General features: G+C 34.3%; 2 protein-coding genes across 2 annotated transcripts in view; both read right to left on the bottom strand.

The window, feature by feature from the left end:
- Window positions 1-6432, bottom strand: part of HELRODRAFT_187670 (hypothetical protein) — a gene marked incomplete at its 5' end in the record, with an annotated part of 7000 nt that extends 568 nt beyond the window's left edge. The window contains 19 exons of the mRNA XM_009033740.1: window positions 254-925; window positions 1050-1198; window positions 1426-1486; window positions 1785-1898; window positions 2088-2217; window positions 2422-2603; window positions 2679-2777; window positions 2858-3083; window positions 3216-3472; window positions 3619-3820; window positions 3929-4017; window positions 4242-4407; window positions 4674-4814; window positions 4901-5055; window positions 5154-5289; window positions 5421-5545; window positions 5718-5963; window positions 6061-6196; window positions 6290-6432. Of these exons, the coding sequence (XP_009031988.1) occupies window positions 851-925; window positions 1050-1198; window positions 1426-1486; window positions 1785-1898; window positions 2088-2217; window positions 2422-2603; window positions 2679-2777; window positions 2858-3083; window positions 3216-3472; window positions 3619-3820; window positions 3929-4017; window positions 4242-4407; window positions 4674-4814; window positions 4901-5055; window positions 5154-5289; window positions 5421-5545; window positions 5718-5963; window positions 6061-6196; window positions 6290-6432 (2832 nt within the window). The 3' untranslated portion in view covers window positions 254-850. The remainder of the gene's footprint in view (window positions 1-253; window positions 926-1049; window positions 1199-1425; window positions 1487-1784; window positions 1899-2087; window positions 2218-2421; window positions 2604-2678; window positions 2778-2857; window positions 3084-3215; window positions 3473-3618; window positions 3821-3928; window positions 4018-4241; window positions 4408-4673; window positions 4815-4900; window positions 5056-5153; window positions 5290-5420; window positions 5546-5717; window positions 5964-6060; window positions 6197-6289) is intronic.
- A 2455-nt stretch (window positions 6433-8887) lies between these two features.
- HELRODRAFT_91247 (hypothetical protein) lies at window positions 8888-11917 on the bottom strand (the record flags this gene model as incomplete). Its single annotated transcript, XM_009033739.1, has 9 exons — window positions 8888-9307; window positions 9491-9644; window positions 9835-9935; window positions 10198-10383; window positions 10552-10618; window positions 10810-10882; window positions 11068-11248; window positions 11410-11596; window positions 11775-11917. 9 exons carry the CDS (start codon window positions 11915-11917, stop codon window positions 8888-8890), a joined length of 1512 nt encoding a protein of 503 aa, XP_009031987.1.
- Between the last annotated feature and the right edge of the window lie 527 nt (window positions 11918-12444).

The raw sequence follows: 12444 nt of genomic DNA, 5'->3' as shown, positions 1-12444 counted from the left end.
CGCAAATAATAAAAAATAAGTTTATTTTGAATTTTAATAAACTAAATTTAATAAACTGAATTTTAATAAACTTATTTTTCGAATTCATGCTGCAAATAAAAAAAAAAAATAAGTTTATTTTGAATTTTAATAAACTAAACGTTCACCAAAAAACTTTAGTGAAAAAAATCGAAAAAACGAACTACAAACATATCAACGCCAAACATTCGGTAGAATTTATAGAATATTGTAAAAATTATGGTCTATTACCAACATATATATGTGTGTACGTATGTATGTATCGATTGATACATCTACAAAAATTGCGGAAATAACTTTTTCGCGCGTGGCACTGATTTTGTTTGCGATAATATTTCAATCATGAGATGCGCCAATCCTCCGAATCATTTCCACATCGTCTAAGCGTACACGCGTAAATATACACACATGCAATGAATATTATTAACACATACACTTGGGCACGTATATGTATAAGTGAATAATATAAACAGTTATTCAAATCGGGAAAAATTAACTCTCTCTCTCTCTCTTTTCAAAGCAAGAATTAGAGAGATTTGTTTGAAATGAACATTTGATTCTACAAAAACGACAGGTTAAGTTTTCGATCGATTTGGAGTATGACATTACAGACATTAATGTCTGAGCAATACAGACATTACACATATCTAATCTACATACAACGTACGTTCGTATCTATATTTTAGTATTATTTATAATATCATTATCGATAGTATCATGATGATTCAACGGTATCATTCACAAGTAGTAGAAGCACTATCATTCGTACTGTGATCATTGCAGTATAGTGTTCAATCCTATAGTATCAACTACAGTGGTAATGTTCAGAGTATCAAGCTTTCAAGATGATATCAAAGGATTGTTGGATATATGGATAAACTTCCGTAGCTCGTGATTTTATTGATACCTGTTAACAAGTTATTTGTTTCAGTTATTGTCATCTAGTTAAAATATTAATCATATATATATATGTATATATAAGTTTAGCTATATCTTTAGTTAGACAAATTTTTCAGGTACTAATCACTAACATTGATGACCCCAGCGACGACCTTGACCTCGATGAGAACCCAGACCTGATTGGTCAGTTTGATAGACTGGTAGAGCATTTCCTGTTGGTCTACATTCCTCCTTGCTACAGTGAAAACGTTTGCGCGTTCTAACTTCTCTTGTATTTTATCTATGTGGGTATGAAAGTTCACACTTTTGATTTATCAAAAGTGTGTTGAATGCTTGTCTTTAATTTATGGAAAAAAACGAAATTTTTCAAATTTTCTCTATGGAGTGAAGTGTTTTTGGTCAATAAACTTGTTGTTTTAAAGAATGAGATCCATTCATTCATTCGACTCATCCAAACAATCATTCATTCGTTCATCCTTTTGCTGATTGACCGATTAACTGACTGACCAGACGTTAGAAGCATTCCCCCATCGACTTCATGGTGAACCTCATCACTTACCGGTATTTCCTTTAAGGAATGAACGATTGATTGATGGAATGAACGATTGATAAAATGAATGATTGAGTTAATGAATGAATCGTCCGTAACATAAACTAATAATAAATAATTTAATCAAAATAATTAAACTGATCAATTTTTATTAAAATCATTATCTCCAAAACTTTGACCTTATAAAAAAAATCAGTCGTAATAATCACGATCCTGGATCATCACAATCTTCATCATAGCGAATAAACATAGAAACAGACAATTACAATAAGTATACAGACAGAAAAACAAAGCAATACAGGCAAATACAAACAACCTTCCAAGTAGCCAGATACGTCCTCTTGTCCATTCTGCCATCTTCAGTGAATAAAATGTGTATCGGATACAAACAGCTGAAATACAAAACTTCGACGTTCGTTTTTATGGCAACCTGAGTATGTATTTCAATGTGTATAATTGTTTATTGTATCTTGTATTGTATCATGATTGTATACCATATTGAGTTATGTGTATTTTGTTTCTTGTATAGTGTATCTTATATCATTATAGCATTGTATTGAATATATTTGTATTGTATCGGTTGTATCCCATTGTATTATTAATTAAAGTTGAAATGTACTTGAAGGTTATTCAGTGGATTCATCTGCTGCATAGGACCGTTGGTGTTCAGTGGGAGAGATATTGATGTGGATTGAGAGGGGGCCAAAGGGTTGGAGATGTTGATTTGCTGGGAGGGTACTATCCCAAAACTGATCCGAAAATAAAAAATAAATAATAAGTTATAAAAATATATATGTATATGATAAACAAACGCAACTTGCTTTATCTGAAAAGAAAAAAAATCCAAACTCCATAGATAAAACAAAATTACAAATTTCGTCGATAAAACCAAAAAAACATCCCACACAGTAGACAAATAAGAAAACCCCTCTAAAAAATGTTCCTCTTCTTACCTGTTCTTATTCAGCTGAATGGCAAATCCATGTAGAGGTTGACTGGATTGATTATTGAACGTCATATCCATGCTAATTATCTCATTCCTTCGGGCGAAACTCCCACTTATTTCCAATCCTTTACCCTTGCTTACTGTTAACCATACCTGGAATAAATTGGAAATAATAATTAATAACGATAGCTTTTTAATTATTTAAATTAAATTATAAACAAATCATAAATATAAATAAATATTATTATTATTGATAATGCTAACAGTTTGGCTGCTGGCTGGCAATGATTGAAACGTTTCCAAGCCGGGAATGAATGATGGATGGATGGATGGAGATTGGTTGATCAGCGTAGGAGTACCAAGCTGTAATTTTTAAAAAAATTATAATAAAGATAAATTATTTCATAAATATTTCAAATAATTATAGCAATTATTATTCTAACATCTCCAAGTAGGTCAAGGATATTATCACTTATGTGTTGTTGTTGCTGTTGTTGATTGGGTGGAATGTAGCTATTATTGGAGTTGTTTATGTCCAGAAGGTCTCCAATTAAGTTATCAGAATGTACATTAGCCATCTGTTGTTGTTGCTGCTGTTGGTTGTTGTAGTTGTTCGCAGCGTTCGATGACGTCATATCCTGCGTTGGACTGTCGTCTTGAGAGTTGTACCTGCGGAGGAAGAAAAAAAGTGATGTCATCTCTTTATCATCGTACAGACTTCATCATCATTTCTATTTTCGTCCTCATCATCTTCCTTATCATCCTCTTCTTCATCTTCATCCTTCACCAGTAACAACAGACCTGGCAGGCAGGGACCTCTTGAACCCAACCCCACCATTCCGACCCTCGGCAAACGTGTTGGGAGGCTTATGGTAGACAGACGCCAAGCTGGAAATATGGCAAATGAGCTCATCAAGTAAGGAGCCTTCTATGAGGTCGGTCTCCTCGGAGATCAAGGGTTTCTCGGCCAAGACCACCTCCTTCGCAGCTGCCGGATCGGCCGAGAGTAGCCTCCAGTAGATGTAGCCTCTGTCCCTCAGATCAGGATTGTCACTGTCCTAGATGTGTTTGAATGGTTTTGTGAAGTTTAATATAACTTTAATATCAAAACTCGTGTAGGGTAGTTGATGTTTAAGATTGAAGAATTTGAAATAAACACACATGTAAAAACAAACAGCAGGCAAGCAGTCAATCAATCACAAACCTGAGTAGCCAAACTTAAAATCTGCTGTACCAACTCCTGGGTATTAGACGGTCTTTTGAGGAAGAGTTTGACAGTGGCCGTCAAAAGTTGAAGTTGGACATGAGTGTTCTCGTCATGAAATCCCTCAATAAAACTCTCCAGCAAATCGTCTGCATTGTCGATTCGTTCAGCATACTCCCCGATTATCCATATCATTGAAGCTCTTGTGTGGTCACGTGATGAAAAGGCGATCATGTGATGATGATGTGTGAATATATATATATATATATTTCATAAAATGGCTGGAAGAAATTTATATACACCAACAAACCTAGCTTCAGGTTCGTCCAAAGTATCCAAGTTCTCACACAATGTCGATATGATTCCTTCATATTTGTTGGGGTACTTCCTAAAGATATCCTGATATATTTTTGTTTATTCATTTATTCCCTCAAATACTCATCCATCCATTCACTCAATCATTCATTCATCCATAAGCAATTCATTCAACCACGCATTTGAAAACTCAAGAATTCAATCATTTATTCGTACAACCTCTTAATTGCTAATCAATCAGTTAAGATTCATTAAATAAATTTCTTTAAATTCATAACAAAGACCCGACTTTGAGTGAAGAAATTCACCTTGATGACGATGATTGCTTCCTGTACGACATAGTTAACTTTTGATTGGATGAGCTCAAGCAGAGTGGCGACACATCGTTCGGCTGCTTGTTCCACCTTGATGGCGCACCTGCCAATGGCTCTCACAGACTTTCGGACAAAGTCAACATCCACTTCTGTGGCGTACCTTTGAGTAATACGTTCGTCGCATTTTATTGCACTATTATTGCTAATTTTTTGGCCCTGATGTTAAATCTCTCTAACACATTACTGAAATGAAACCATTAAAACTATGCATGCATCTGCTAGGCAGAAACTACCTTCAATTCAAGTTCAGACGCCGCGATCTAAACCAACAAATCCTTTCATCTATATTGCACGTGCATAACCAGTCATCAACACACACACACACACTTACAAACACATCAACAAAGAAGGACATCACTATCTCACTCTTTGAGCTCAGCGAGAACCTGAGCAATGTTAGAGTGGCTGGTCAGTCTGATCATGATGTCTAACTTTTCTAACTTGACATATATGGGGTCATTGTACTTAACAAAGAATACTTTCATTTCATTCTTCAAGATTTCTGGCCTGTTATTTTGAGGTACGTGTGTGTGTGTGTGTACGCGCGTATGTGTGTGCGTGTGAAGTATTAACGCCACACAGGTATAACCCACTTTTTCTGAACGATTAAATTAATATTGCGAAGCGCTACATATTGAATCTCAGCTTCAGCTGACAGAAGAGTAACCAGGGGCGGAGCTAACTTCCTGATGAGCATGACTGACATGTCACTGCCCGGGTCCATCATCTCCATCAACTTCATTATCACCTGATTTCATGAAAATATTTAGATTAAAGTACACCCACGCATACACACACACACACACACACAAATATACGCATACACGCATAAAAAGACAGACACACCTTGATAGCAGAAAGAACAACAGCTGAATTTGCGTGAGCCAATCTAGGTGCAACTCTCTCACAAATGCTCTGAGCTTCCCTCTCGTCTCTAGCCTCATAACTTGAAATGGCATCAAGAATGAATACCTGGCCCCACCTTGCGATTAAAATCATTTTATAAAATTATTACTTATTAAAGACATAAAATATTTATCCGTCAATTATAAAGATATTAGTTTTGTTAAAAAAACATTAACAATGTTAAAGATAGCAACAACAACAACTAACTCAGTGCATTCATTAAGAGCTGTCAATAACTTGTTGATTGTCTGTGTGTTGAATTCAATTATGTGTGAGGTGTTGTTTGGGTTTTCCATGATCTCCGTTATGGCAGCTACTGCATTAGCCACTACCTGTTTGTTGTGAATTAGGGATGAGTCAGTGACAAGAATTATTTAATGAATGTTGATGAATTAACAAACTGAACAGAATCTTATTTCAACAATCCATCCCTAAATACTAATCCAAAAAATTGAAGACCAAACAGCCAGACACAAAAACATCCAAACACAATAACGAACAAACCATAGGATTTGAATCAGAAATAAGATCTCTTAGTGTATCAAGAAAGCCCTGATCTTCAACAAGCTGAGCATTTATATCATACAACTTAGCCACACAAATGGCTGTGGTCTTCCTAACATATGGATCGTCATCCTTCAGGCATTTTCTCAGAGGTTCACAGAGGTATTCAGTTATTTTATCCACCCTGATACATCCCATCGTCCTAACTGCTAGTGCCCTGATAAGTGGATTGGGATCGTCGCAGTCCTGTGTGGGATGTTGTTTGTAATGTTTGTTGGTGGTTTTGGCCGTTTATAAGGGATTTTCAGGTTCATGCTATCATTAATGTTAATTAAAAGACTACCTTAACAAACGTATTGACAGCCAAAATCGCCATATCAGGTTGGCTTTTTGCATAATTCATAAGGTACAGGTAGACCAATTTCTTCAATTCTAAATTGTCTGTCTGCATGCAGTTGACAACGTCAGGAAAGAGAGAGCTGAAGAGTAAAAAACATTTTAAAACAATTATAGTCATAATTATTACTTACAATTTTTATAATTATATTTTTAGAAACAAAAAATTCCCCAACCTGACATCTTTCCCGACAGTCATAGATGCTATGACCTTTTTCACTGCCTCTTTTTTTCGTTCCTTCTTCTCACTGTTCAGCTCCGACTTCAACTCAAATATTTCACCCTTTTTGGTCGTCGTGAAATATTTGGAATCAGTCATCTTCGATGTGGCTGCCTGGAACCAATTCAGCTGCAGGGAAAATGATAAAAAAATAACTAAATAACTAAAATTAATAACTATAAAAATAATTATAAGCAATATGATACTATTATTATAACCAATGCAATTAAGTACATTTCAATATCAACAGGCTTTTACTAACTAGACAGATTAAATACAATAATACCAGTCTATATGATCAAAATTCCTATATTTATATATCTTGAATGAGAATTTTGGTTATGTTTTGCTATACATTATAATTACATTATATATATATATTTATCTACACATATATAAGCAATGAGCATATGTCAATTGTATTATTGATTTTTTTATACATTAGATAAATAATATTTGTGTCTATTTGCATAGTGTACATGACTTGATCAACTTTACATTATGACAGGTAGATGCATGTACTACAAGCAGTGTACAAAATTATATGTAATTCTTGTATATGACATACAACACTGTTTGTATACTATATGTATACACGTACAACATCCAACATGTACTGTTTTGCTAATATACGTATGTCTATGTATAACTGATAACATATAATTATATATGTTATATGTCACATACTTACTTCTTATCTTGACCAAAATTAATTTGTAATTATTATATATTGTAACAGTAGGTATTGCATTTTTATAAGTTGAAAAATCTATTAATAAAAACGTTTTTTTATATATAAATTAAATAAATTATACAACATATATTCTATAGGCATTATTTATTTATATTCATGATAAAACACAAAACAAACACTCCTGTCTTAAATTAAAATCTTTAAAGTATTAATTTTTAATTTAATATTAATTATTAAATTAAATTAAGAAAGAGTCAGCTCAAAACTAAACTTTACCACACACATGTATCAGTCTTACCTTGAATGTTTAGAAGGGCCCAACAAAAATGAAACAACTTGTGTAAAGTAAATTTTAAAATAATTTTCTTATTTAAACTTTCATCTGCCACAGGCTGAAGATGGTGGGTTGACAACAGTGACTATGATAAATGATTAAACTATCAATTTAATCGAGTTAGCGATTGTCAGATTAAATTTTGAAAATTTATTTAAAAATCGACCGGCGATCTAATTAATCAATAAATCAACTAACTGGCTACCTTTAATTAATTAAACAAACAAGAAACCTGCAGACACGTAAAAATGTATAATGGTTAGGTCTAACTAATGTCAACAACTGATGACGTCTCAGATGTAAAAGTGGACAGTGACGCACTATAATTCGTTTCTTGACGTCCAACGGTCGCAATTTGGGAGAATTCAACAAGCCGTAGCTTGTAATTTGCTCGAATATATCGCATATGTGATACATAAAATTGTTACATACGTATAGACACGTATGTCGTAGAATATGATACATATAACCGATTCATAAAAATATATCCTCTTGCAGAAAGTGTTGTTTGATAACAAAATAAATTCAGTTAACAGGTAGGAAACTAACATACAAATAAATATCTATATATGCAGAGAAAAGCACGATATGAAGGCTATATGTATGCGTGTGTGTATTGTGTATATATATCGTTTAAAATGAAAAAATGTATGTATATGTGTGTGTATATAGTTCAAAATGAAGAAAATTGTGTGCAAGCAATATTTGTCAGATGCAATTAAATAAACCTAACATTAAAAAAACATCCTGATGAATAAGCATGAAGTATAAAAATAATTTAGCTACGGCAATAAATATAATTTTCAATTTAAAAAACATAAATATCTATTTGATACATCCAATCATGACAGAGCTGTGATAAGTATGTTAAACATTACTATGTCAAAAGTCACAAAGCTGTCATCCAATGACGTAAAATGAAAATTATGTCACGTTCATTACGTCATAATGTAGAATACAAAGCAAAGTTTAAATACTTTTCGTTGGTAGAGAGAGAGAGAGAGAGAGAGAGAGAGAGAGAGAGAGAGAGAGAGAGAGAGAGAGAAAGAGAGAGAGAGAGAAAGAGAGAAAGAGAGAGAGAAAGAGAGAGAGAAAGAGAGAGAGAGAGACAGAGAGAGACAGAGAGAGGAGAGGTGGCATGCATTTCGGAAAGAAAAACAAATGATTAAAAAATTAATACAAAAATTCTAAAATTAATCAAACATCGGTGAGAAAATTATTAAACAATTAAATAATTATAAAATAAATGAATGAATATATATATATATATAACACGTATTTATCAAATAAATATAAAATAATATCATTGGTAATTAAATCAATGAAAGAGAATTCAAAAACTACAACAACGAAGACGTGAATAGATTAGAAGCATGATAGAAAAATTAAATCATTAAATATACACAGACTAAAATAAACCGACAAACCAAAATATCGATCAATAAATTAATAAAATCAAATAATTACAAATGAAAAACAAACGATAAAATTAAAACAAAAATTAACTCACACGATCTAACTAACTATTATACAGTCTTAATCAGCTTCATGTTTCTGCAAAACGTATCAGTGATGGGGACGCAATTGATAAAATGACAAAATGAACAGCTATAAATAGGCCCTAGATAGAAAACAACCAACAAAATTAGAACTAAACCGACGCAAACGACAAAGCAACCAATCATTAGCATCAACTTGTTTCTCTTATCCACTACACTAATGCTTATATAAGGTAATAGGACGAAGGACAATAGAAAACCAAACAGGAAACCAAACAAATGGGCGAAATTATCTATCATGGGCATAAGACCGAGAAGGAATAGGAACAGCATGAGTCCCGAAAGTTTTAAAATGGCCAGACAGGGTTGCTTCAATATCATTCTATTCTGGATGACCTCGACGAAGAGACAGGAGAGCAAGCCGAATTGAGAGCCGGACGGTCCTGCCTAATTTAAAAAAAATGAAGATGATGGTCCATTTGTAATAGATGGAGATGTATGTGATATCAGTGGTAAAGACGTAAGAACAACGACGATGATTATGGAAAATAAGTTATGAATGAGACAAAAATGATAAAGTTACGCAAATTCAACAACAAAAATCATATACGCAAACAAACGACCCAGAACCTCTACAAGATGTGGCAAAAATATGACGCTAGCGAGGCAACCACCAAGGCCACTGACGATATAAATGGTGGCAATTCTTATAGTACCAGCTAATTTTTCCAAATCTCTCATAATAGTTAGCTGGAATACAACCGTCACTAAGAGGTGTACAACCCTGTTTGACGTATGTGTGTGTTTGTATGCTGTGTATGTGTACTAGATAGACAAATAAATAGACAATGAATGAATACACGAATGAATGCATGAATGAATGAATGCATGAATGCACAAGCAGATGAATGAATGAATGTTTGAATAAACAAACGAACAAATCAATTAACGAATGGACGGATGAACAAACTAACCCAGCATGCACAAATAACGAGAAGAAAAGTCTGTATATCTGATCTGGCCTGCCCTCGTAGAGAAATGGAACCATACCACATATCTCTTCCAAGCAGTTCACCTGAATATTAATACATTTCAGATTTAAAAGATTGAAAATCGTATCACACAAATTTATCATTAAACACATAACACGGCAACCCAGCTAGTGTATAGAAAGCATCTGCAAGCTAATAAAAATGTAACAATAGAACCCAAAAATTTAAAAACACATACTCATATACATATACAAAGACGGAGAAAGAAAAAGAGAGAAAGAGAAAGTAAAAGAATGATAATGAGAAAGAACGTGAGTAATAGAGAAAGAGTCCAAAGCCACAAACCTGAGAACAAAGGGTCAACCCATCGTGATAGTACCCCCTCTTAAACGTACAATCTTCCCTAGTGGTTATAATACATTGACCTTTGACACCCACGCAACAAGGTCGACCGGTGACGTCACAGGTCATGTGATCAAGGTCGTGGTCGTGGGGTGGGAGATCGTTGGAACCGTACGGCACCTCACAAACCTTCATTTTTTGGGAATTATTTTTGCGAAATTTAAAAACAATATTTTAATTATTTTATTATTATATAAATAAAATTATTTATTTACTTATAACAAATCGTAAAAAACTTGAAAGTTCTACAAAAATTATTTTAAATAAAATACAAAAAATAGCCAAATAAATACGTACGGGCCAGTCTATGATGTCATCGGGCCAGCTGTGTTGATGAAGTGGTGTGGCAGGTTTTGCACAATACCTTTTTAGATGCCGGTATTGTTATGTACAATACACATACATACATACATACATACATACATACATACATACATACATACATACGTACATACATACATACATACATACATACATACACACACACACACATACATACAAAAATACACATACATACAAAAATACACATGCATACATTCATAAAAATTTACAAACCTCGGATCTTGCTGACAGACTGGACCAGAGGATCGGTTGTATGGACCAGCATTGTTTTTCCATGTCTTCCAGACTAATGTGTTTGACTGAGGTAGTCATGATTATCGTCATCAGTATCATCATCATCATCGTTGTCATCATTCTCATCCTCACCAATAGAAACATCACCACCATAAATATCACAACTGCAGCTGAAGTACATAATGACAAGAATGAGAACAATAAAACAATAGTAAACCCCTCCCCACACCTTTCCACTCTCTCTCCCGAATGGAAAAGAGCAGCTGTCCTCGTCAGTCTGATAGCAGCCTGATCCGTCGATCCTCACACAACACCCGCTCTCTCTCTCTCTCCGTCTATCACTCTCTACGTAGCTCTCTATGACGTCATCCGACCGCATGCAGGGAGAATATTTGGCTCCCATGTGGATTAAGTCCGCCTGTTCGTGTTGGTAGGGTAGTTCAGAACAGAAAAAAAAGAAAGTGAAGAAAAGAGAGAGAAAGAAAAGAGAGATAGTGCGGGAGAAAGACAGAGAGAGAAGAAGAAAAACAAATTTGATATAATTGTAAAAAACTAGTTCACTGACAATAATATAACAACCTGTCTTAAGCCAAACCACATATTATTCTCTTCCTCGTAGCTGGATTCTTCTAAAGCCAAATTCGGCATTAAAACCTCTTCCGTAATGGTGCTAAATGATAAACCAAAAGGTGCCACGTCGTAAGCAGAAATGGCAAAGAGGTAGCATACAACTTGGACGAATGTGACCCAGCATGTAAAGTAAGGTCTGCGTGCGTGTAGTTGTTTGTTTGTGGCTGTTTGTTGAAGGTTGGTAGTTGACGCGTGTTAATAGTCATTCATTCATCCAACCAAACAATTAAACAGCAGCCTATCATCCAACCAACCAACCAACCAACCAACAAACCAATCCACTATTGAATCAGCCAGCTAACCAACCAACCAACCTATGATCCTCCATTTCATCAAGCTGTCTTCTCACACTACTATCCAATCTAGACTTCCTATACTCGGCTTCGGCCAGAAAATTTGCCATAGCTACCTTTCTTAAATTTCTCCTGTCCAATAAACTTTTTCTAGATTGTTCCATTATACGATCATTTATTCGCTGCATCGGATTGAATGACGATGGCGTTACTACTGATGCAGTTGCAATAGTAACAGAGTTTTGATTTCTTACAGCTCTCGTTGTTGTTGGTGTCATAGCTGCTGTTGTGGGTCGTTGCTGTTGTTGAATGTGAATTGAATTAAATGATACTAATAAATAATCTTTGAATGTATTATCAAAGAAATATTTGAAGTTGTATGTATTTGTGTATATGTAGAGTACATATGTGCATACGTACAACTATGCATCTGTGTTTGTGTGCGTGCGTGTGTGTGTGTGTGTGTGTGCGCGTGCCACTACTTGAAACACTACCACTAATAGCACTACGACTACTACTACTACTACTAATAATAATAATAATAATAATAATAATAATTAATAGCAACAACACAACTCTATGAGATAAACATATTTATTTGTACTTGCAATTGTATAAAGGGATGATGATGATGATGATTATGCAAAAGATGATCACTACCATCACCACCACCACCACCACCACCACCACT

This window comes from Helobdella robusta (genome assembly GCF_000326865.2).
Source record: "Helobdella robusta unplaced genomic scaffold HELROscaffold_97, whole genome shotgun sequence".
NCBI lineage: Eukaryota > Metazoa > Annelida > Clitellata > Rhynchobdellida > Glossiphoniidae > Helobdella > Helobdella robusta.
Note: the sequence above shows the minus strand (reverse complement) of the source record. Positions and strands in the feature narration are given on the sequence as shown.